General features: G+C 46.7%; 2 protein-coding genes across 2 annotated transcripts; both read right to left on the bottom strand.

Moving 5' to 3' along the window:
- On the bottom strand, positions 43-4,273 carry LOC110432657 (axoneme-associated protein mst101(3)-like). Its single transcript, XM_021453433.1, has 3 exons — positions 3,745-4,273; positions 3,595-3,662; positions 43-66 (listed from the first exon to the last, which is right to left on the bottom strand). The coding sequence occupies exons 1-3, from the start codon at positions 4,271-4,273 to the stop codon at positions 43-45; spliced, it is 621 nt and encodes a 206-aa protein (XP_021309108.1).
- On the bottom strand, positions 23,105-25,213 carry LOC8062604 (alpha-soluble NSF attachment protein). Its single transcript, XM_021452176.1, has 2 exons — positions 24,877-25,213; positions 23,105-23,355 (listed from the first exon to the last, which is right to left on the bottom strand). Exons 1-2 carry the CDS (start codon positions 25,019-25,021, stop codon positions 23,243-23,245), a joined length of 258 nt encoding a protein of 85 aa, XP_021307851.1. The 5' UTR covers positions 25,022-25,213; the 3' UTR covers positions 23,105-23,242.

The raw sequence follows: 25,507 nt of genomic DNA, 5'->3' as shown, positions 1-25,507 counted from the left end.
CGACGACATCATCGTCAAATCAAAAAAGCAAGACGACCTGATTCAGGACCTCGAGATCGCCTTTGGCTGTTTACGCGCAAAAAGAATCAAGCTTAACCCTGAGAAGTGCGTCTTCGGCGTGCCTCGAGGCATGCTCCTGGGTTACATAGTCTCCCAACGTGGCATCGAGGCTAATCCCGAGAAAGTCTCGGCCATTGCAAGGATGGGGCCAATTCGAGACGTCAAGGGTGTGCAACAAGTCACGGGTTGCCTGGCGGCACTGAGCCGTTTCATCTTGAGGTTTGGGGAAAAGGCGTTGCTGCTGTATCGGCACTTGAAAAAAGCTGATCGTTTCTCCTAGACCCCTGAGGCCGAGAAAGCCCTCGACAACCTGAAAAGGACACTGACCACCACCCCGGTCCTAGTTCCCCCTCAGCCTCTAGAGCCCCTGCTCCTATACGTTGCAGCTACGACCCAGGTGGTTAGTGCGGCTGTGGTGGTCGAAAGGACAGAGGAAGAACGCGTGTTACCAGTCCAGGGGCCGGTCTACTTCATTAGCGAAGTGCTCTCGGAAACCAAGGTACGGTACCCTCAGATTTAGAAGTTGATCTATGTCGTAATCCTCGCCGACGCAAGCTGCAGCACTACTTCCTCGGCCACCCGATCACGGTGGTCTCGTCCTTCCCCTTGAGCAAGATCATCCAGAACTGAGAGGCCACCGGGAGGATCGCCAAATGGTCGATCGAGCTCATGGGTGAGACCCTCACTTATGCGCCCCGCAAAGCCATCAAATCTCAAGCCCTAGCGGATTTCATCGCGGAATGGACAGACACACAGCTCCCCCAGCCCAGGTTTAGGCGGAGCTGTGGACGATGTACTTCGACGGATCCCTCATGAAGACAGGAGCTAGGGCAGGCCTGCTGCTCATCTCACCCCTTGGGGTCCCCATGAGGTATGTCATTAGAATACACTTCGCCACATCCAACAACGTTGCAAAATATGGGGACCTCGTCAATGGGTTAAGGATCGCCATCGAACTAGGAGTTCACTGCCTCAATGTTCGATGCGACTCTCAGCTAGTTATCGACCAGGTAATGAAATCCTCGAGCTGCCACGACCCAAAGATGGAGGCGTACTACAATGAAGTACGCAGGCTCGAGGACAAGTTCCACGGCCTCGAGCTCGTTCACATCGCACGACGATACAACGAGGCAGCCGACGAGCTCGCTAAGATCGCATCGACTCGAGGCACTGTCCCACCCGACGTGTTCTCGAGAGATTTGCACAAGCCATCCGTCAACCTGGGCGTGGGGGCTGACATCGAAACCCCCACTCCGACCGACGCTATCGAAGCCTTACTGATGGCAGCAGAAGTAATGGAGGTCGAACAGCGTCCCGGCCGACCGTTCGACTGGCGTACGCTGTTCCTCGATTGCCTTATCCGGTGTGAACTACCGGAAGATCGATCCAAGGCCCGTCGTATCGCTCGACGGGCCAAATCGTACGTGATCTACGGTGAAAGCGAAGAGCTATATCGACCAAGCCCGACAAGGATCTTGCAGCGCTGCATCACCATAGAAGAAGGTCGAAAGCTCCTTGAGGATCTACACTCGAGGGCTTGCGGCCACCATGCTGCACCCAGAACCGTTGTAGGAAACGCCTTCCGACAAGGTTTCTACTGGCCAACGGCCGTAGCCGACACTATAGAGCTCGTTCGCTAGTGCCATGGGTGTCAGTTCTATGCCAAGCAAACCCATCTCCCCGCTCATGCTCTTTAATTGATCCCCATCACATGGCCGTTCGCGGTGTGGGGTCTTGACCTCGTGGGCCCCGTACAGAAAGCTGCGGGAGGATACACCCATTTGCTGGTGGCCGTCGACAAATTCTCCAAATGGATCGAGGCTCGACCCATCACAAACATCCGCTCCGAGCAGGCCATCCTTTTCTTCACTGACATTATCCACCAGTTCAGAATAACCAACATCATTATCACCGACAACGGCACGTAGTTCACCGGCAAAAAGTTCCTGGACTTCTGTGACCGGCATCACATCCGTGTGAACTAGTCCGCGGTAGCTCACCCTCAAACTAACGGCCAGGTCAAGCATGCCAACGGCATGATTTTGCAAGGACTTAAACCAAAAATCTACAACGAGTTGAAGAAATTCGGCAATAAATGGATCGAAGAACTATCCTCGGTCCTACGGAGCTTAAGGACGACGCCAAGCAGGGCCACAAAATACACCCCGTTCTTCATGGTCTATGGCTCCGAGGCTGTGCTTCCAACAGACCTTGAGTATGGGTCACCTCGACTCAAGGCCTACAACGAGCAGACAAATAAGGAGACCCGAGAAAACGTGGTCGACCAGCTCGAGGAAGCCCGAGACATGGCCCTCCTCAACTCCGCATGATACCAGCAAAAGCTCCGACGCTATCACGACAAGCACGTGCGCAAAAGGGATCTGAACGTGGGCGATCTCGTCCTACGACAACGACAAAGTAACCAAGGACGCCACAAGCTGACTCCACCATGGGAGGGCCCATACGTGGTGGCCGAGGTCTTAAGCCGGGGACGTACAAGCTCGCGGACGAAAAAGGGGCGGTCTTCACCAATGCATGGAACATCGAGCAGCTACATCGCTTCTACCCTTAGAGCTACCAGGCTTTACATTTTCATGCACATCTTGTACCAAGACACTACGAATGAATATGAGAATAAACAAGATTTTTTTTTCAAGTAGTTTGCGCTATAAACTGTCAAATCTCGACGTTAGGAGGAAGTCCCAACTATGACCCATCATAGTCGACACTCCCTCAGGGGCTAGTGGGGGGACCCCCTAGGTTCCTAAAAGTCAAATGACTTATTCTTTTCAAGACCTAAGGAAACCCCGCAAGATCAAATAAGCAAAGGCACCTCGAACCCCTTAAGGGTCGAGAAACGGTGAGCCTGAGAACCCTTACGCCCCTAGGCTACGGTAACTCTACTCACTTCCTCACCCTTAAGGCAATCGAAGTTGCCTCAACAAAAGATCGAACGAGAATACAAACTTAGGCAGGAAAGGAAACAAAGGAAGTTCGAGCATAAAAATAAGCAAATATGCATGAAAATCACTAGCCTCGAGACCACTCAAGCCACAACTTTAGTTAAGACAGGTAATAAGTATTTTACAATGGGCCTAGATACCCAGAATAGGCTCGCAGGCCTTAGTCTACAACCCTGCCCTCACCACCATCTTCTACGCCCAACCTAGTCTCAGGAGGGAGTACCTCTGGCTCGAACAGCCTCGCCAGCCTTTCCCTAGGGACCTCTGCGTCGTCGATCAAGGCATGGAGCCTCTCTTCGTTCTCGGTGTCGGTCTGGGAAATATTGGTGACGAAGCCGTGGGACACCACCTCCATGTCGTAGGAGAAGCCCGAGGAGACGACCGCCATCGCTCGCTTCACCCAGGTATCAAGGGCGTCCCACACCCGATCCCTCAGCGTGGCACCAAAGTAGCACAGCTGGACGACCAGCGCATCGCCTCGAGCCACCTCCCTCGACTCATCCATAGGTTCGAGCTCCCAGGAGGCCGAGAGGTCGCTTATCGCAGTCCTTAGTCGACCGTTTAAAGCAACCTCCCCGTCGAGCTGAGCCTTGGTAGAACGAGCATCGACCTGGGCGGCCAGGAGATCATCCTTGAGCCCTAAAAAGACCGACATAGGAGAGTCAGGCAACATAAGAGCAAAACCTTATAAAAAGAAACACAAAGTTATGGAGAAACTTACCACGAATCCTTTCTTCGAGAGCCGTGTTCTCACCAACTAAGTCGGTGCTGGCCCTCTCGATCTCCTTATAAGAGCGAGCTAGGTCAGTATTGGTGGCTCGTAAGTCCTCGATCATCTTACCCGCCTGTAAGACGGCTCCCTCATTCTCCAGCAGCATTCTCTTCCGACGGTCGACATCGTCAGAGAGGCCGCAAGAACGAACTCGCTCCGCCTCGAGGTCCTCACGGGCCTTCTTCCCAGCCTCCTCCGCGGCGCTCCGAGCAATCTTGCTCTTCACGCACTCCTCCTTTAGCTCACTGTAAGCTTCCTGAGAAGAGGCGAGGTCCGACTTAACGAGGCTATTCTCCTTATCGAGCTCGGCGGCCGCATCTTTGTAATGCGTGGCCTCTTCCCGGGCCTTGGAAGCAGTCTCCTCAGCCAAGGCGGTCCGCTCCCTTAGCTGTGCGGCCTCTTCTTTCGCCTTCTCCGATGCCTCCCGAGCCTTGGCCAGGGCAGCCTCCTTCTCCTTCTTCTCCTCCTTAGCCGCCATGAGGTCCTTGTATGCCTGGAGAAGCTTTTCCTGCGACTCGAGGAGTTGCTCCTTGAGAAGAGGGAGCTGCTCCCAACCGCCTCTCGTCGCGTGAATGAAACCCGACTTTAGGCAGGAGGTCTCTTTCAGATCTTGCCATAGGTGACCGAACGATAAGAATGTGAGACTAAGTACCCAAATAGCTAAGGTCCAAAGATACTTACGAAATAGGCTTGGCCGAGCCTGTTGTTGATGATGTCGGACATAAGTCCCACAACGTGCTTCATCCAGAGCCAAAGCTCCTCGAGATGCTCCCACTTCTCCGCCTCCTTCCGGTCGTCCATCATAATGTAGGGCTCCTCCAAACAGGTAGAGGCTCGAAGGTGGATCCTCCCAGGGCCCCAGTTCTCCTTCTCCTCCTCTATGCGCGCCTTAATGCCTCGGATGAGCTCTTGAATGGTCTCAAGCGACCCTCGTGGTGCAAGAACAGGTCGGCAAGGGAGGGGAACCGCCCGTCGTCGTCTACCGACCTCCAGGTCCCGGTCTCGCCGGTATCGCCTCCGCCCAAGGTCCCAGCTTCATCTTCACTGACGGTGCTGAGATCCACCCATGGTCGTCAGTCTCGAAGGAACCTGGGAGCGATCCCCTCGATACCGTAAATCATGCCCTTGATCTCTGACTGGGGGTCTGCTGGGGTGCGCATGGCACAAGCGAGCGCCACCACACCGTCTTCTCGCCTAGGCTCGGCCAGGATGGACGCGGCCCCCCCTAGACGGAGCCACGCGGGGGTTGGAGGACCATAAACCGACAGTCCCTCTTCCTCGGCCTCGGGCCCTTGTGGCGGCAACGATTCTGGTTGGAACGGGCTTCGCGGTGGCTGTTCGAGCAGCTCTTCCAGCTGTTGGCACCACTATTGCTGTTGTCGTTGAAGTTTCTGCAGCTCCTGCTGACGGCACTGCTCCAATTGATCCTTGAGCTGTTCTCCACGCCGCAGCTAAGGCTGCTCCTCCTGTAGCTGTTGCCGCTGCTCCTGCTGCAGCCGTGTTGACGGTCCTTAATGCTCACATTTAACCATCAACTAATCATGGAAAAAAAACTTATATGCAGCCAACACCTAGACTTAGGGTTTTATCTGATAGAATTCCACGAGTTTTGGTGTATGTCTATTTCTGCAGGGGGTTATCAGGAAATATGAAAGAAAGGCCCACACGTCGGGTTTACATAGAGATATTAATGTACCGCGCAATTTTCTACCATCTAGAAGACTCCAGAAGCCACGGGAAAGAAGCGGAGGCTGAACGGGGCCAGGCACTAGGCGCCCGCCCTGCTACAGTGCCCAATCAGGGTCAACTTCGCGGATCGTGCTCCACCGACTCTAAGGATCATGGAAAATCACACGATTAAGGTCGGTTTGATCGGATGGTGGAGAATAACGTGGAAATTCCTTGGGAGCTACTCTTCCTAGATTTCTTGGGAGCTACTCTTCCTAGATTTCTTGGGGGCTACTCTTCCTGGACTATATAAGCAGACCCCCACCAGCCCCTGGAGGCATACCTCTTCTACAGAATCAAAGCTAGGGTTTCAATTTTTCATCCAAGTAGAGAGGATCCCTCTAGTTCTTCTAGTTCTACCTCTAGTTCATCTAGATCTAGTTCTAGTTCATCTAGTTCTAGTTCTAGTTCCTCTAGTTCTAGTTCTAGTTAGTTCTAGTTGTAATCTAGAAAATAGGGAGAGAGAAGAGGAGAGCGGAGGAGGAGCCGGATCTGTCGGATCTTCCTCAACATTGTACTTTTGCAGCAACTGGTTCGTTCTTCATCGTTCTCCAGGTTCTTCAACTCATAATTCCTGAGTTCTTTAATTACTTTTATTTACATTCAAGTTATTTATTGGATTCCCGCTTGCATCAAGTGCTCTAGTCTTTATAACGCTAGAGTAGTAATTAATAGATTAGACGTGGTGTTTAGTCTTGCGATTATCTGGAATTGCACCCAATCCTACAGATTGTTGTGGTAGCCTTAGGGTAGTGACAGCCCTAACGGTCGACGTATTCCACCACATTCGGATCGGTGTTTGTAGGACCGTAGTCAGACCTTCCTAGCCCCCTTCTCATCTCTTTCTGTGGTTAGTGCTCTGATGTCCCGATATAGATAATCTTGAAGTAATTCTTCATTCTTAGATCAACTAGAGAACTCTCAGGAAACTTCCTCTCTTCCCACCAAAAATACTTATATAGTTATCCTTGGGCGATTTTGGATCTTAATTAGTACACTCACGTTCTCTATGGAAAATCGATACTCTGGAATACTCCCGGGTGAAGGCTACATCGGTATCCGTGCGCTTGCGGACTTTTTCTGTTTGCGTTTAAAATACCCAACAAGCTTTCTGGCGCCGTTGCCGGGGAACGGTAGCTGTGCTAGTTTCGAACCAAGTCGTCCATGTATCCTTTTTCTTTTCCTTTTTTACCACACTCACCTTATCATTTTCACCATACCACATGGATTTCACTCTAAGCATTAATGAGCATGGAATTTATTTCATAGCCACTTCACTTACTCCATGCTCATATGCAACATCTTCACAATCCATTGGTCTCTCCAACATCACCACATTCGAGATCTCCAACCCCCTCTTCCTTTCTATTTATAAAAACTTTAAAAGGGCGGTTGTCGATGCATGTCTATATGAAATATTGCAGATCTCGTTGAGTTGATCTTGATATAGGTCAGTGTTGGAGGGGAAACCACTTCACTGACATAAATTGATGGTTTTCCAAGGACAAGCTTAGCGTCCTAAAATAAGCACTGATCAGACCATAACATAAACTTTTAATTATTTGCAACATTACCTTGTGTGTTGAGCATATCAGGATAATTGTAAAAATATTCCTTCGAGTATTCTTGTCACTAACCTTTCCAGGATTGGAGCAAGAAGATCGGATGAATGACAAGCACAAGGTATGTACAACCAATCATCATACAACATTGAATTAAATTCATCAAAACTTGAATTTTGCAAAATTCAAGCTTGGGGGAGTACTTTACATAAAAACATCCTTTGTCATGTTGCTATGTTGGTTGTCCCTACCTTTGAGACATGCTCAATTTGTTAAATACTAATCACACTACTTCATCTCCACTTGAGTAGATCTCTATAAATGCTCTCATGCTACCTTTTTTTGCTTTAGTATATGTCTAGGTTTGGAGTAGTTTCATTTATCTCTTAATTAAGCATGGTGCTTAGTTTAGGAATGATGATCTTACTTCCAAAGGATTTTAAATTAAGCATGATGCTTAGGTTAAAATTCCCTCCTAAATCAAATTAGACATGGTGTCTAGGTTGATCTTTGAGCCGATAGTATGCTATAGTAGATATTGGATATTTTGTTGGACTAACCCCTGCAGGAAAACTTTCAATATCGACCTGGAATGTCCTGAGATAAACTCACATTGGAGACAAAGAGAGAGACACATGAAGTTTAACAATTTACACAAGGAAGCCATAGCTCACAAGAGATGATCCATGGAGGTGCCACAAACACGATGCACAACCGCTAAGAGAGGAAAGCTTCCACAAGGTGATACTGTACCATCACTCTTCAAGTAAGGTAACATTTTAAAGTACTTGACTATCACTTCTATAAGCTTCTCCTTGGTTCTGGCGTTCACATGAATAAAAGAGACAAACATGTATGATCTACAACTCTAGATTAACCAACCCAATCGATTCAACATGTTTAGTCCTTCCACCTTTGTGATTCCACACTCCTAATCATATTAGCTAAAATGTTGCACACTCAATCTTTGAAAGATATAAACAAAACATATATATAGATAGATTATCTTTCCATAAGGTTAAGCAATCTAATCTGACAAATGTTAAATACTACACTCACGATTTTATTATCCATCAACTTTGTCTTGCTCACTATGCTTGAGGTTAGAGAAGAACAAATACACTTTTGGTTCTGTTGGTGTTTTCCACCAACAGAGCCCATGCACTTGATCTCTGCCTTGTCTCTATGAGCAGGTACACTTCGAGCAGCATATGAAGGACTTTTACAACTCTCAGACTCCACCAAGTGAAGAACCTAGATCTACGAGCACAAACACACTGGAGAGACCAGACACTCAGGCAATCACTGCCCTGAGATGCTTGAGGACATAACTACTGGAGTAACCCGTGGAAGTAATTACTGACCTTCTGCCGGTCAAGAGAGGCAATCCAGGATGCACCGTCATCCCGATCTCCATCGGCATGGTGGACTTCCCAGAAGTACTCTGTGACTTTGGCTCCAGCGTCAACATTATGCTCAGGAACCTCTGCGTCCGAGTTGGTACCTTGTATGCCCCAGCAGACTTCGTGGTGATAGAGACTGGTACTGATGAGAGGGCACCCATCATCCTAGGGAAGCCATTCCTGAACACCTCGGGAGCTGTCATCTACGCTAGTGCTGCCAAGATCAGTTTCTACATCAAGGGGAAGAAGGAGACGTTTTCCTTCAAGAACAAGACTACACAAATCTCAAAGCAATCGTGACATGAACCAAGGAAAGGACCAACAGGAGGAACAGGAACAAGCAAATGTGGACCGTGTCAGCTAAGATGGTCACTGCAGCTCAAGGAGGTCAAGATCGTCAACTCAAGTCACCTTTCTTGATCAAGAAGGATGACCCAAGTATGCCAAGCATCCAGTGCTCCATTGATGGATACAACTTCCAGAAGATGCTTTGCGACACCGGGTCAGGTGTCAACATAATGGCCGCCAGTCACCTATCAGCTCCTATTCGGAACCATGCCCCTAAAACCGACATACAATCAGCTTCAGATGGCAGATCAGACATTCTGAAAGGTTATTGTCATGGGAGAAGACGAATTCGATCCACTCGTCATCAATGGGAGACCGTTCCTCAGCACCATTAAAGCAATCATCTACATTGGAACCGGAGAAGTCCACATGAACTTCCCCTCTAAGAAGGTACGCTGCTATTTTACTGACCCTAACTATATAGTTGAAGACTCTAAGCAGGTCAGGACAAGAAGAAGACGACGCAACCGCAATCAGAGAAGGCAAATCATCAAGGACGGATGGGTAGACTATGATGCAGAAGTTGTAAGGTCTGAAGACATATAACTTGAACAGAACTGTCCTGAGGAGACCGTAGCATCGAGTCAGGTGTGGAGAAAAAAGATAGTTATACATGAAGAGCAGGCTCCACCGGAACCACCGACTACGCCATCCAGCGAAGCCCAGGACGACTGAGAAAATAGAGAGTCCCGTTCGGAGGACTTAAAAACACCGAACGCCTTGCCAAGAGGTAAACTTGGTAGTTATCTTTTTCCTTTCAACTATTTAAAATAGTTTGCTTAGTTAATCAGGTTCATATCATCTTGAAAAGAAAATAAAAATGTTAAAAATAGTAAGCCCCATGGGAGTATGCTCATGGCATAAAACCCATAAGTACATCCACTGTTGTGGCGTAAAAATGAAATAAGTATATTCCTGTCCTATAAAAAATAAAATTATAAAAATAAATTTATGATCCTACTAACGAGAGTAATATTTATTGAGGAGGCTCAACATGATAAAGGCAAGATATTTATGCTAACACTTAACTAGTTCCACAAAGCTTTATTGTCTATTTGAGCTCTACAGAATTCAAGGATCAAAGAAGACTAGCAGACGGAGGACATCCTAATCGCTGTCAGGGTGCTGCTGACATTCAAATACACCTCCACCACTTGCTAGCTACATTAGAAGAAACTACGTCAAAATCCAGCTTGGGGGAGAGCACCCCCATTTATCCAGCTAAGTATTCTACTCACGTTTATACTTTACTCTAATAATAAAAAGATACATAATCATAGAAACCCAAATAAAGATTTTGTGCTTATATATATCTTTGCTTAGCTTGCTAAATAAATAAATAAATAAAGTCTGCTATGAACCCTCATGATAAGCTCTCATATGGAAATGATGAATAGTTGCTCTGCCATGACTAGTTCTCAAAATTGAAATCTCTCTCAAGTTTAGGCATGACTGTTATTAATTATGATTTGCTCTAAACCTAAACTTGTGGGAAGAGTACTTGATCTGAAGTCTAAGTCGTTAACGGATATGATATGGGAAGGTTGAGCTGCTGTTTATCTGTTCCTAGAGATGCTAGAATTCTGGAGAATTTTATCTTTAAAAATATTTAAAATGTTGCATGATGAGTTCCTGTATGATGAGAGTTTAAATTACTACCACAGCCATATATACATGCTTGTTAGACTATGAACCACACATTTACTTTTTACTGCTTATGAGCATTGAGTGTGGTCAAGCTGTGTAGACCCTTAGGAGCTTGTCATGTGGTTAAATCAAGATTCACTTGCACGTTCACTCACACATGCTGCTTCTACTACGGAAGTATGCATCCATATATATCCATCCATTTTCATCTCCAGAACCATCCAAATATATTCTACTCCTAATCCGGGAGAGAATAGCCAAAAACATTCTCCTATTCCTGTTTTTCCCTGTGAAATAAATGCTCAAGATATTTTGGTTACTACCACTTGCTACGTTATTCTAGGAGGATGAGTGCTCTAAAAAAAGGTGAATATGAGGAAATAAAAAGGGGCAAGTGCCCAGAACCTCGAAAGAAAAGAAAAAAGTGAGACGAGAGGTAAAAATGGACAAGTGTCCGACAGTAGAATTAGGGGTACAAGATACCCACCTGAGAGAAAAGAAAAAGAAAATATAGAGCATCTCATTCTCCCCAAAAGTTTCAAAAGAGCAAGGAAGGTATGTATCCCCTCAAAAGAGCAAAAGTAGAATTAGACTTTCACCATTGTTATCACCATCATCACCATACACCATTCATTCGCCACACATGCACATCGTGATTTGACTTATTGACTTGTTCTTCTGGATCCATGGTTTGACTATGCAATAAATGTCTTGTAAGTATGTATTAGCTGTCTCCCACCTATGAGCTCCAGATATCAAAACCTTATTAGAGTAGGGTGAGAGAGAAGGCAATGCCACTATGTCTCATACCAAAAATACTACATATTTTGAGAGAAGGCATATACCATTACTGCCTTGGTAAGGATCGAGAAATACCACAAAAGAGAGACTAGAGAGAGTCATACAAGGAATCTCTGAGTTTTATTTGAAAATCTGCAAAAACACGAGAGCTATAGTTAATCGAAGAACAAGAGATATGGCGTTTGACTAGACCGTTCTATCTTTTAACTACTCAAGACACAAGTGACGGTTACAAGCCCCATGGTGGATGGTAAAATGAGTAAGTTTAGATCTTAACAGTTTACCCTAACCTAGAGATGAGATCTTGTTTGAATGCATGTGTATCTTTAAGGCATGAAATCACTGCAGAAACTCTTGAGTTCATCTTTGCTCAGGGACGAGCAAAGGTTAAGCTTGGGGGAGCTTGTTGACGGTCCTTAATGCTCACATTTAACCATCAACTAATCATGGAAAAAGACTTATATGCAGCCAACACCTAGACTTAGGGTTTTATCTGACAGAATTCCACAAATTTTGGTGTATGTCTATTTCTACAGGGGGTTATCAGGAAATATGAAAGAAAGGCCCACACGTCGGGTTTACATAGAGATATTAACGTACCGCGCAATTTTCTACCATCTAGAAGACTCCAGAAGCCACGGGAAAGAAGCGGAGGCCGAACGGGGCCAGGCACTGGGCACCCGCCCTGCTACAGTGCCCAATCAGGGTCAACTTCGTGGATCGTGCTCCACCGACTCTAAGGATCAAGGAAAATCACACGATTAAGGTCGGTTTGATCGGATGGTGGAGAATAACGTGGAAATTCCTTGGGAGCTACTCTTCCTAGATTTCTTGGGAGCTACTCTTCCTAGATTTCTTGGGGGCTACTCTTCCTGGACTATATAAGCAGACCCCCACCAGCCCCTGGAGGCATACCTCTTCTACAGAATCAAAGCTAGGGTTTCAATTCTTCATCCAAGTAGAGAGGATCCCTCTAGTTCTTCTAGTTCTACCTCTAGTTCATCTAGATCTAGTTCTAGTTCATCTAGTTCTAGTTCTAGTTCCTCTAGTTCTAGTTCTAGTTAGTTCTAGTTGTAATCTAGAAAATAGGGAGAGAGAAGAGGAGAGCGGAGGAGGAGCCGGATCTGTCGGATCTTCCTCAACATTGTACTTTTGCAGCAACTGGTTCGTTCTTCATCGTTCTCCAGGTTCTTCAACTCATAATTCCTGAGTTCTTTAATTACTTTTATTTACATTCAAGTTATTTATTGGATTCCTGCTTGCATCAAGTGCTCTAGTCTTTATAACGCTAGAGTAGTAATTAATAGATTAGACGTGGTGTTTAGTCTTGCGATTACCTGGAATTGCACCCAATCCTACAGATTGTTGTGGTAGCCTTAGGGTAGTGACAGCCCTAACGGTCGACGTATTCCACCACGTTCGAATCGGTGTTTGTAGGACCGTAGTCAGACCTTCCTAGCCCCCTTCTCATCTCTTTCTGTGGTTAGTGCTCTGATGTCCCGATATAGATAATCTTGAAGTAATTCTTGATTCTTAGATCAACTAGAGAACTCTCAGGAAACTTCCTCTCTTCCCACCAAAAATACTTATATAGTTATCCATGGGCGATTTTGGATCTTAATTAGTACACTCACATTCTCTGTGGAAAATCGATACTCTGGAATACTCCCGGGTGAAGGCTACATCGGTATCCGTGCGCTTGCGGATTTTTTCTGTTTGCGTTTAAAATACCCAACAAGCCGCTCCGCCTGCGCCTCTTGTGATAGTCTTCCCTGCAGGTGGCTCTATTCTTCTTCTTTTCCCTTTTCTTCTTCCCCCTCACGCTCTTCTTCTTTTTTCTTCCTCCTCTCCTCGACGGAGTGGTGCCCGATGGGCCAAGGCGTCTGTTTCGCGACAGGAGAGGCCTCGACCTCTGTATCCGTGGCGCGAGCGTCCTTCGAGAGCAGATCGCCACCGGACCTGTCGCTAATGGTGATGGGGTATCCCACGCCGCGAGACTGGGGAGGCTCGGGGGCTCCCTCCTGACCTTGGAGACGAGGCGTCTCGACCCGCCTTGGTGACGGCGGGGCGGTTCCAGAGATTTTGCCCCCTCCGATGGGTGAGGCGGGGTCCCCTCGATATCCGTTGACGGTCGAGGATTAGAGGAACCTGTGTGCGCCCCAAGGCAATACGTTAGTCGCAAAGGAATTCGGCACAACAATGGCCCATCTCCAGTACCACGGAAAGAAGAATAAATCACTCACCCGAGCCTCTAGAGACCGCCCCCACTTTAAGTTTCTTGGCCATCGAAGGTTGGGCCTATTCCAACGGCCGCTTTAACCTAAGAATAGGGGGGATAGCCTAAGAGAAGCGGAAACCAAAAGGGGCACAAGACATCGGAAACAAAAGTCACAACGTAAAAATCTTACCCCACGGGAAGAACAACCCGCCTGCCAGTCCCTCGACTAGCCGGTGTCGAGCCGCTCCGCGTCGAGATCTCGGGCTTCTCATGGGCAGGCGCGGGCCTCGGCTCCACACCTCCTGCCTGGCGAGCGCCGGGGCTAGAGCTCCCACGACCTCCTTCCCTCTGACTTGAGGCTGCCATGGTGGTGCGGCTGTGAGTCAATGGCCTCGTCGCCATGGTCTTGACCCGGTGGCCCGCTCCGGACGCGGGAGGATGTTGTGGCTGAGAAACGGCCCAGCCCTGTGCGAGCGCAGGAGGGGTATTGGCACGAGAACGGTGCGGCGAGGACTCCCTTTGCTGACCATCGCGAGGATAGCTCAATGTCCTCTTAGGAGCCCCCGTCCATGATACGTCGACGTCGGCTCATGACGGGCCCTCGAGGATTCTGTCAAGGCGAGCTGCCATCCCCTCAGAGTCGTTGCCATCATCGTCGCCCTCATTTCCATCATCCTCCTCAGGGGAATCCTCCTCGGACTCCCCCTTCTGCCTCGATCTCGCACGACGTTTCTTGAGCGCCTGCCGCTCGAGATTCTTTTTCTTCTCTTTTTTCTTTTCCAAGTCCTTTACGGACTTTTGCTTCTCTGCGGACTCACGTCTCCTCTCACGATCGACGCCGTCCTCCTTTACCGGAGGCCTCGAGGACCGAGCGTCGATCGGTCCCTGTAGGAATAGGCGTGAGTCCCTAGGAAGATCAGAAAGATCAAAAATTGTGTAACGGAAATAGGAAGAGCTCACCAGATTGATCGAGACCTCGTCAGGTTTCATGGGGAAGCCGTTGACATGCTCAGGCTGAAAATCACCGGCGATAGCCGCCCTGACCCTGGCGGCAACCTCCTTGTCCGCAGGCACCTCATTGGGCTTCTGGCATGCCTCGAGGTCGCGAGACGAGACGTCGGGACCCATTTCATCCATTCTCAGCGGTTGAGACATCAACGGTAGTACCCGTCGATGGTGGACAGTCGAGAGAACGAATGCGGTGGTCAGACCTTCCTCGCGCAGCGTCTTCAGGGCGTCGAGGATGGGGCTGAGCCGCAACTGGAGGGTCTTGACGATGCTGTAGTTCTAGTTGTCCGGACGCTCTGAGATCAAATGCCCCGTGTAGTCAGGGAAGAGGTCATTGTCGTTTCAAAGGTACAACCATTGGGAGTCCCATTGGGCGTGGTTCAACGTCAGCCCGACTGGGATGTACTCTCGAGGCTCCACCGCCTTGCCTGTCTTCTGCACCAGGTTAAGGCAGCCGGCCCGCACTGATTTCCTCACCCCTGTGGCTCCACCAGGGGTGTGGAAGAGTTCACCCCGATACAGATGAAGCCATAGGTCCCAGTGCGGCATCATCCCTAGGTAGCCTTCGCACACTGTGGCAAAACTCGCCGCGGCGGTGATGGCGTTCAGCGAAAAATGCTGGAGCTCCACACCGTAGTGGTGGTAGAGCGCCCGCATGAAGCGACTGGGGGTAGAACCGAGGCCGTGACGATGAAACTTGGCGAAGGAGACCACATACCCCTTGGGTGGTCTCGGCTACCGGTGGTCCGCCGCCGGCGCGATCCACTCCGGCCGCGACAAGGAAACGCGGGGGCATAGGAGTCCCTCCTTCTCGAGATCCAGCAGCTGGCGGTCCGTCATCGACGACGGGCGCCAGTCATCAGCTGCAACAAGCCTCACTAGCATCTTGACAGAAAAAGAACGGCGGCTCTGCTGCTACGTGCTCAAGGGTGTGCGTGCGTTAGGATGGCAAGGAGAGCAAAGGCAAGAACAATGGTGGAAAGCGGAAGGGATAGCAGCTGAGAGAACTGATGATATTTATAGACGTCCATCCCCCAATAGGCAGATCCGGCGTATACGGTAACCTCCCTAGTAAATGCACCGCCTAACGGTCCTGTTGCTCTCACTAACAGGGCGCTACGAATTCCACAACGGCACAGTGCTGCAACGGCTCCTGCCTAAAAAGGCACGCCCAATGGACAAGAAAGCGAACCGCCACGTCTCTTCCTTCTCCTGTAAGGTAAGGAACGCGCGCACCGCAATAGAAATCATGAGGGATCGTAGACCGGCCCGCTCGAGGGGTTCGACGGTTGCCCTCGAGTACCAGAGTAAGGGATGCCCGGCGAGGGGTCAAAAACAAGGCCTACCTCGAAAACTCGCCAGGGATATCCAAGGCAGGGGCAGGAGGGTCGAGAGGAATCCCCACGGAGGGAGGCAGCGAGCCGATGGACTATATCCAACGAGACCAGTAACCCCGACCGCACTAACCTTGCTTTTATGAGAACACCTCCGGGCTACAGCTAACCCCCTCGAACGAGGCATGGGTTCTCACTTGGATGACCCAATAAGGACTCAACCTGGGGTATGTGGCGCTCGCTCCACTAGGAGTACGTCACGACTCCAACCTTGAAATCACGAAATCGACCGGTTAAGGCTCAAAGCCCCTCTTCCATGACGAATGACTTTCGGAGAAAGGGGAGACCGAGAACAATTCCATTAGAAAAAGCAACATAACCCTCGAAGGAGTCAAAGACTCCTCCAAGGGCTCGGCGGCTACCACCACAGGGGTCGCTCGCGCGACCCCACGGAAACTCGACCAACATAAGAGCCTCTACTCGAGCGCAAGCGCTCGAGTAGATACTTGGGGGCTACTGTCGAGGGTGTGGATAAGGGGTATCACAACCAACACCCGTTACAAAAGACCCGTACATAAATCGAGGCCCTAACTCGATATCCCCACTTACACGCGTGATCACCAAAGTTCGATGTCGACCATAGCCTCGAACACAGAAAGAGGGTCGTGCGAATCGGCAGAGGCTCGACTAAACGGCAACCGTCGAATATGGAAGTGGCTTGAGCGAATCGACAGGCCTCGAGCGCAAAGGCGCCGTCCGCCGTCTGTCGCGGGTACGGGAGCCAAGGCATTTAATGCGCCTGCCATGTTCTCACCTAACCCGACAGTCACGGGAAACGCGACAGGAAGCACGCACCCGTCCAATGCCACTTTTCGTAGCTTTATCCCCCAGATAAGCAAGAGTACAGCCAAGCACAGTGCGACAGACGAGATGTCGCATCGCGGTGTCCCTCGAGGCTCCCAAGATCAGCGTACCGTTCAACCAAGCCATATGCAGCGCCAGACCCTCGAGCAAGCACACACCTTCCCAGCGCCAGACCCTCGAGCAAGCACACACCTTCCCAGGGAAGAGTTAGGGAAGAGTCAGCGCTTCAACTGTTCTAGACACGACTACTGCTGCGATGTACAGGTGTGTCCATGGTTAAGCCAATCCAAGGCGACGCACAGGAGCCGAGTTCAGAAGCATCCGCGATCATCACCAAAGTACCAAGTAACAAGATGGCTCGAGGCCACGCCGGTACAGAGGCCTCGAGTAGGTCAGCGTACCACACCCCTATCGAGCCTTATTTTATTTCCTACGACATGTAACCTAGGTCTCCCCTTAGAACTATAAAAGGGGAGGCTGAGGAAGGGATACACAGAACACTACACGTAGAACAACCACCCATACATCACTACCGTCCTTAGCAACACTCGCCTGTATTCACCCGTGTACAAGCACTTAGGTGCAAGATAATAGAAAACATCCTCCCCCGCTGGACGTAGGGCCTTCTCTTGCCCGAACCAGTATAAACCTCTGTGTCTTTCTTGCATCACCATCTGGGAGAGGGAACACACATACAAGTTTACTCGTTGGTGTGACCCCCCGGGGGCAAAACACCGACAATCTTATTATCCATCAAATTTGTCTTGCTCACTATGCTTAAGGTTAGAGAAGAACAAATACACTTTTGGTTCTGTTGGTGTTTTCCACCAACAGGGCCCATGCACTTGAGCTCTGCTTTGTCTCTATGGGAAGGTACACTTCGAGCAAAACATTTAGGAGTTTTACAACTCCTAGACTCCACCAAGTGAAGGACGTGGATCTACAAGCACAAACACACTGAGCAGGATGCTGCCAACGCCACACTTAGAACTGCTGGGCAAACGAAGAACATGGGTGACACCGTATCATGAGGTGCAGATGTCAAGGTCCAGACCTGAATCAAATGATGCACCTAAAGAATGAACACGGTGAGAAGTCCGGTTCAGAAGACTTAAAACATTGAACCCTCGCTGAAAGGTAAAATTGGTAGTTATACATATTTATCCTTTCTACATTCCCTTGTTCCTTAAATTATTTACTTTCCTTAAATAGCTTGTTAGTTAATATGCTATCATGAGAAGAAAATAAAAATTTTAAAAACAGTAAGCCCCATGTGAGTATGCTCGTGGCAGAAAACCCATAATTACATTCACTGTGGTGGCGTAAAAATAAAAATATTCCTATAAGATAAAAATGAAAATATAAAAATAAATTTATGATCCTACCAAAGAGAGTAATATTTATTAGATGAAGCTCAACATGATTACGACTAAGAGATTTTATGCTAACACTTAACCAGTTTCACAAAGCTTTGTTGTCTATTTGAGCTCCACAGAATTCAAGGATCAAAGAAGACTAGCAGACGGAGGACATCCTAATTGCTGTCAGGGTGCTGCCGACATTCAAATACACCTCTGCCACCTCTTAGTTACATCAGAAGAAATTACATCAAAATCCAGCTTGGTGGAGAGCACGCCCATTTATCCAGCTAAGTGTTTCTACTCGCGTTTATACTTTAATCAAATAATGAAAAGATGCATAATCATAAAAACCCAAATAAAGGTTTTGTGCTTATATCTTTGCTTAGTTTGCTAAATAAATAAATAAAATGTCTATGCCAAATTGAACTCCAATGATAAACTCTTACATGGATATGATGAATAGTTGCTCTGCCAAGTACCTAGTTTTTTAATTTGAGAACTCTCTCAAGTTTAGGCATAACAGTTGTAATTTAAAGCTTGCTCTAAACCTAAACTTGTAGGAACAGTACCTGATCAAAAGTCTAAGTCGTTAACGGATATGATATAGGAAGGTTGAGCTGTTGTTTATCTGTTCCTAGAGATACTAGAATTCTAGAGAATTTTATCTTTGAAAATCTTTAAAATGTTGCATGATGAGTTCCTGTATGATGAGACTTTAAAATCCTACCACAACCATATATACATGCTTATTAGACTATGAATCATACATTTACTTTTTACTACATATGAGCATTGAGTGTGGTCAAGCTGTGTAGACCCTTAGGAGCTTGTCATGCGGTTAAAAACAAGATTCACTTGCACGTTCACCCATACATGCTGCTTCTACTCCGGAAGTACGCATCCACATACATCCACTCATTTCCATCTCCAGATTCACCCAAAATTATTCTACTCCTATCCAGGAGAGAATAGCCAAAAACATTATCACATTCCTGTTTTTCCCTGTGAAATAAATGCTCGAGATATTTTGGTTACTACCACTTGCTACATTATTCCAAGAGGGTGAGTGCTCTGAAAAAAAAATGAATACGAGGAAATAAAAAGTGGCAAGTGCCTAGAACCTCGAAGAAAAGAAAAAGTGAGACGAGAGGTAAAAATGGACATGTGTCCGACAGTAGAATTAGTGGTACAAGATACCCACCTGAGAGAAAAGAAAAAGAAAATATAGGCCTTGTTTAGTTGGCAAAATTTTGGTTTTTTGGCTACTGTAGCACTTTCGTTTTTATTTGACAAACATTGTCCAATCACGGAGTAACTAGGCTCAAAAGATTCATCTCACAAATTTTAGGTAAACTGTGTAACTAGTTTTTATTTTTATCTTTATTTAATGCTTCATACATATGACCAAAGATTCGATGTGACGAGGAATCTTGAAAATTTTTGCGAACTAAACAAGGCCATAGAACATCTCACTCCCCTCAAAAAGCTTCAAAGTGTAAGAAATGTATGTATCCCCTCAAAAGAGCAAACATAGAATTAGACTTTCACCATTGTTTTCACCATTATCGCCATCATCACCCTACACCATTCATTTACCACACATGCACATCTTGATTTGACTTATTGACTTGTTCTTCTAGATCCATGGTTTGACTATGCAATATATGTCTTGTAAGTATGTATACTTTATCTCCCACCTATGAGCTCTAGATATCAAGCCTTATTAGAGTAGGATGAGAGATAAGGCAATGTCACTATGCATCATACCACAAATACCACATACTTTGAGAGAAGGCATATACCATCACTGCCTTGGTAAGGATCCAGAAATACCACAAAAGAGATAATTAAGAGAGTCATACAAGGAATCTCTGAGTTTTATTTTAAAAAAATCTGCAAAAACTCCAAAGCTATAGTTGATCAAAGAACAGGAGACATGGTGCTTGACTTGACCATTCTATCTTTTAACTGCTCAAGACATAAGTGACGGTTGCAAGCCCCATGGTGAAAGGTAAAATGAGTAAGTTTTAAGTCTTAATAGTTTACTCTAACTCAGAGATAAGACCTTGTTTGAAAGCATTTGTACCGTCAACTTTCTAAGACATTGCAGCAATATCTCATACATCACTAAGTCTATCCTTGCTCAGGGACGAGCAAGAGGTAAGCTTGGGGGAGTTTGTTGACGGTCCTTAAGTATCAAATTTAATCATCAAATAAATAAAGAAAAGGATCCAAATGCAACCAACACCCAGACTTAGGTTTTTATCTGACAGAATTCCACAAGTTTTGGTGTTTGTCTATTTCTGCAGGGGGTTATCAGGAAATATACAGGATAGGCCCACACGTCGGGTTTACATAGAGATATTAACATGTGCGGCAATTTTCTATCATCTATAAGACTCTAGAAGCCACGGGAACGAACGGGAGGCCGAGCGGGCCCGGGGGTAGGGCACCCGCCGTGCTACAAGAACCAATCAGGCTCCACCTCGAGGATTATGCTCCACCGCCTTTGAGGATCAAGGTCGATTTGATCCGACAGCCCACATTCATTTGGAGGGGCTATATAAGCAGGCCCCCTGGCCCCTGGAGGAGACACCTCTTGATCCCTATTCATTATTCATAGACAGTGCAAAAGCTAGGGTTTGGAGATGAGAGCTCTCCTCTCTTCTCTAAAGTAGAGTAGATCCAGATAGTAGCGAGATGGAGAACGAGGGAGGATTGGAGGAGAGATCGGCCTGTCTGTTCTTCCTCTGGTTGTACTTCGCCATGATCAAGTTCTAATCAAGCTTGCTCATGGGATGACTCTGGTAATATACATCTAATTCATTATGCAATTACTATTCATGTATGTTCTGGTTCACAACTCTTTTGAGTACTTTTAATCTATAGGACCCTATAGGTTAGAGTTGTAGTGTAGGTGTAAGCATGGTGCTTAGACCAAGATTACTTGTGGATATCCTCTGTTTAGCTGGATCGTGTGGTAGGCCGCGTATGTGACAGCTACGTTGGTCCTCTGTAGTCCTCCTCGTGTTAGCAGGACTGGTAGGGTTTATCAGCCTATGGAAAAGCATCCTTTGTGGTGTATTCTTATCACGTGGTTCGTCCCAGACATAGACATACCCCTTTGAAGTAGAGAACCCATAGTTATCCTCTCTATTCTCCTACCATCGCCCATATACTAGATTGCTCTACTCTCTATTCCCATATTATCACCCATTGTTATCTTACCTTTAATATTGTTCTTATTCAATTCTACCATCTTTCCTATTTACACCTACCTATCTATCTAGGTTAAGTTAGAGCGTAGATCAGTTCTCCCGTTTCCCTGTGGATACGATAAAACATTTAACTGGGTAAAAGCTACAACGGTATCCGTGTGCTTGCGGATTTATCTATGTGCGTATAAATACCATAGTACACTCTAGTGCCATGCTGGGGATGACAACCTAGTATTCCAGTGGTATTAGCAAGTGTCAACAGTTCACTAGAGCTAATAGGGGGGTAAGAGTAGTAGGATACAATAATAGATAAGTCAGATAAAGGTAAGTAAACATAAATGGTAGTGAGCTAGCTAGGTGGGAGGACAACGAGTGAGTAAAGACTCCTATGTATTTAACTCTACTTCTGTGTTCTAATCCTAATCAATGTAATGTCTCAACTAGACTAGTATCCAAACAGTCTTGTGCGGTGGGAAGTCGACGGCAATAGGAGGACGAAACTCCTATCCAAGTGGACCTTTGTCTTATGGGTGCCTGCAGACCGTACCCGACGTGAATAGAACCTAGTGGGAAGCAGAGGCCTGTCATGCTTCATCGCCGCCCACTAAAACGTTTGATACGCTGGCATCCACTAATAAGCGCTAGCCTAAGCACCTCGCTTACACTAGTCTTATAATTTCAACTATCACGTAAATAGCCAAAGCCCCTAATGGTAGTGAACACACACAAGGTGTTGAAGGCACTAATCTAACTAAGGCAACTACAATAATAAGACTAAGATACAACACTACTACAAGTATAGTAATGCACTAAGCAATACTCGAAGAAAAGACTTGAAGTAAATACTTAGTAAAGTAAAGAAATACTATATTAATATAAAGAATGTAATACAAGAGAAAAGGTACAAGAGCTATACTAGACTGTCCAGAAGATAACTCCGGAGACCCGAGCTTCGCTCGACTCGACTCTAACTCCCATTCTAGACTAGACTACACTACACTTGATCTCCCAAGTGGGATTTGGAAATGAAATGGTAGATGGAAGATGTGAGATGGGAGATGGAGGACCCCTCCTTATATAGGGGTGAGAGAGGGGGTGCCACGTCAGCGATCTGCGTGCAGCTTCCTTCTCCACCCTTGGATGCACCGACCTCCCAACCGCCTTAGATGGACGGTTGGACCATTGCCACACATGAGGAAAGTCGGTGGGAGTGAACCGACTCCAGATAGGGCCCACATGTAGGTCGGTCGACCTGCCCTTTAGCTGACTATGGGTCCCACTGACCTTCTGGAAGGCCTTTAGGTCGGTGGGAGGTTGGGCCAGGTGGCATCACCCAATCACTACAAGAAACTCATGGCTTTTTAACGTTTAGTTATGTCACAATATATGGAATTTATGTTACAAATTAAGATTTGTGACATTAAGTTGTCAAAAATCAAAACATGGAAAAGCCCGCGTCATAAAATGATTATGTGACATTTGTTTGGTTTATATCACAAGCATATGACATTGGTTTATTGTCACAAAATCACAAGCCTTGCCACGTGGCAGCTGACATGGCAGGGAGAAAAAATGTCACAAAATGAGTTTTGGCCTACTAAAGCCCACATAGCTCATGGGCCTGAAATCTATTTAGAGTGGTGTTAGCTGGTCCATTATTTTCAATTACAGCCCATATAGATCTCGAGCCCACAACAATTCAGCCCATATAATATTTTTCTCCCATAATGCATCCTGTATTTTATCCCACATATTTTAGCCCATATTTTTCCCAAGCCCACAAAGTTCAGCCCATTTTTTCCCAGCACACACAATTCAGCCCACATAATTGCATCCATATAATTTTTCAACATATAAAACATCAGATCCAAATGAGTTAACATCTCCACAGTAAATACAATATCATTACATCGATCGACCAATCCATTACACATATAAGGTCCCAAGTCTCAAAATTAAACCTGCAGCACCAACACATGTCTAAGGGCATAATGGCGTTCTAGTGATAAGCAAGTACCCAACTGCTTCAGTCCAGCTGCTTCAGTTTTCCCTCTCTGAAGTTTAGACCCTACAAATATACAGTAAAGGATAAGCTGCAATTATTCAAAAATCACTCACAAAATATAGACTCAAAATCTAGTGATTTCAAATACATGAAAAAGATATATTTTACCACACAGCAAGATAGTAGTTCCAGTTTGTTAACCTCGTTTTTTAGGGCCAGCCTATCAAGGCGTCAGAACTCAAAATGTCAGTCTACTTTCAAGATGTCAGCCTATCAAGATGTAGCAAGTCTGATATCTAAATTCATTCATTCTCTCTGACAGTTCAAATCTTGCAGTGTAATTTTCACTAGGTTGTTCCATTTATTTTAACCTTGTGGCCATGTACCTTGGCAAATCATTCTCCTATACCTGATAAACCACAGACACATAAAAGGGCAAGGGCTATCATGTTATCTCCCAACAACTGCAAAACGAGTACCAGCATGTAAAATGTGTCCTTTATTTCAGAGTCACCACATTGTTTTTTTGTGATCCATAAGCATCATAACCCAATTGCAGCATTTTAGTTTGATGGCTCTAAAAAATCCAAACCCTTTTTGAACAACTTGAACTCCCTTTCAAACACTGTGATCTCAATCAACCTAGTGATCATCAAGTTAATCCTTGGTGCAAACAACTGGCATTGAGTATGCATTCCAGAAAACATAATGAAGTCATTCTGAATTTTCTGTATTTACATTATCCATCAAAAGGGCAGATCATTCTGCAGTTTCCCTCATTCTTACTACCAACCAATATAGGTTGCTGGTGCTGAATAAATTAGTTAATATAGTGCAGTCAATGTTCTCTCATATTTAATCGAGGGGATGAAAACACTTACTGTCCCCCCCCCCCCCACACACACACACACAAAAACGCCCACCAAACCGGCAGAAAGATCATCTAAACTAATATAAGTATTTCCTTGACCTCTGTGTTCCCTATAAGGTTACTTCATGATGCAAACAGCGGCTATATTTTTTCCTGCCATTGAACATGAATTCCAGCAAACATAATGAATCACTCTGAATTTGCATTATCCATCAAAAGGACAGATGCATCATTCAACCTCCCTAACTTTGACTACCAATACGTGCTGAATGAATTGGTTTACATAGTGCAGTCACTGATCTGCCATATTCAATCCAGGGGATGAAAACCCTGTACTCCCCTCCCCCAAACGCCCACTAAACCTACAGAATTGAAGGATCATCTAATCTAATATAAGTATTTCCTAAACAAAGTTCAGAGATATAAGGAAGCAAAAGCACAATCTGTGTACTCAGGGAACCAGCATCCTCAGACGAAACCTAGCGCATCAAAGATCACGCGGCTCGGCCGTAGATCCGCAACCTGAGATCCACCCCGGATCCAACCCATCCGCTAGTTTGCCAAACTAAGCAGGTAGCGATCCTGACGCCCGATCGGCCGACAGATCTGGCGGCAAGGCCACCAAGCGACTCGTCATAACCAATTGGAGAAAAATTAAATGGGGGAGACGAGGGGGGAAGGGGGATCTGGGCAGGGCAGCCAGGAGCGCTCACAGTTCTTGGCGAGCTTGAATGAGTTCGCAGCTTTGTCGAAGAGGTTGGCGGTGTCCTCGTACTTGGAGCTGAAGAGGCCCCAGCCCGAGAGCTTCTCCTCCGCCTTCTTCTCGAAGTCGTCACAGCGCGCCACGTGATCACCCATCGCCTCTGCAGCCGCAGCCGCACCCGCCGCCTCGGCCTTTGTTCCTCCTACTCCTACACATCGGTCGCCGGCGCACGGCGAGGAGAGAGTCGGGAGAGGAAATGGCGTAAAGAGGCGGAGCACACCACGATGCGGCGGCGCGAGGAGTAGGCATGTGCGGCGGCTGGTGGAGAGGAGGGGCCGAGAGAGGAAGCTGGGTGGTTGGGTTAGGGTTTTGTACCTCATTTATATATGTGAATATGTATTGGGCTCTGGGTTGGATATCCATTAGGGCGGGATGGTTGGGTCACAGACAGCCACCATAATTACGGGCAACGTGTGAGACACTTGCCATGATTTTTTTTGTGATTTCAACGAATGACAATCAATCTAATTTTAATTGTGTATCCAAAAAGGTTCTATATGTACAAACCCCAATTTATATAATCTCACTATCCTCCTCAACCTAGATAAAATGGCTGATATATTATTGGAACTTTTCAATAG

This window comes from Sorghum bicolor, chromosome 2 (assembly GCF_000003195.3).
Source record: "Sorghum bicolor cultivar BTx623 chromosome 2, Sorghum_bicolor_NCBIv3, whole genome shotgun sequence".
Lineage (NCBI taxonomy): Eukaryota > Viridiplantae > Streptophyta > Magnoliopsida > Poales > Poaceae > Sorghum > Sorghum bicolor.
This window is presented reverse-complemented; position numbering and strand designations above follow the sequence as displayed.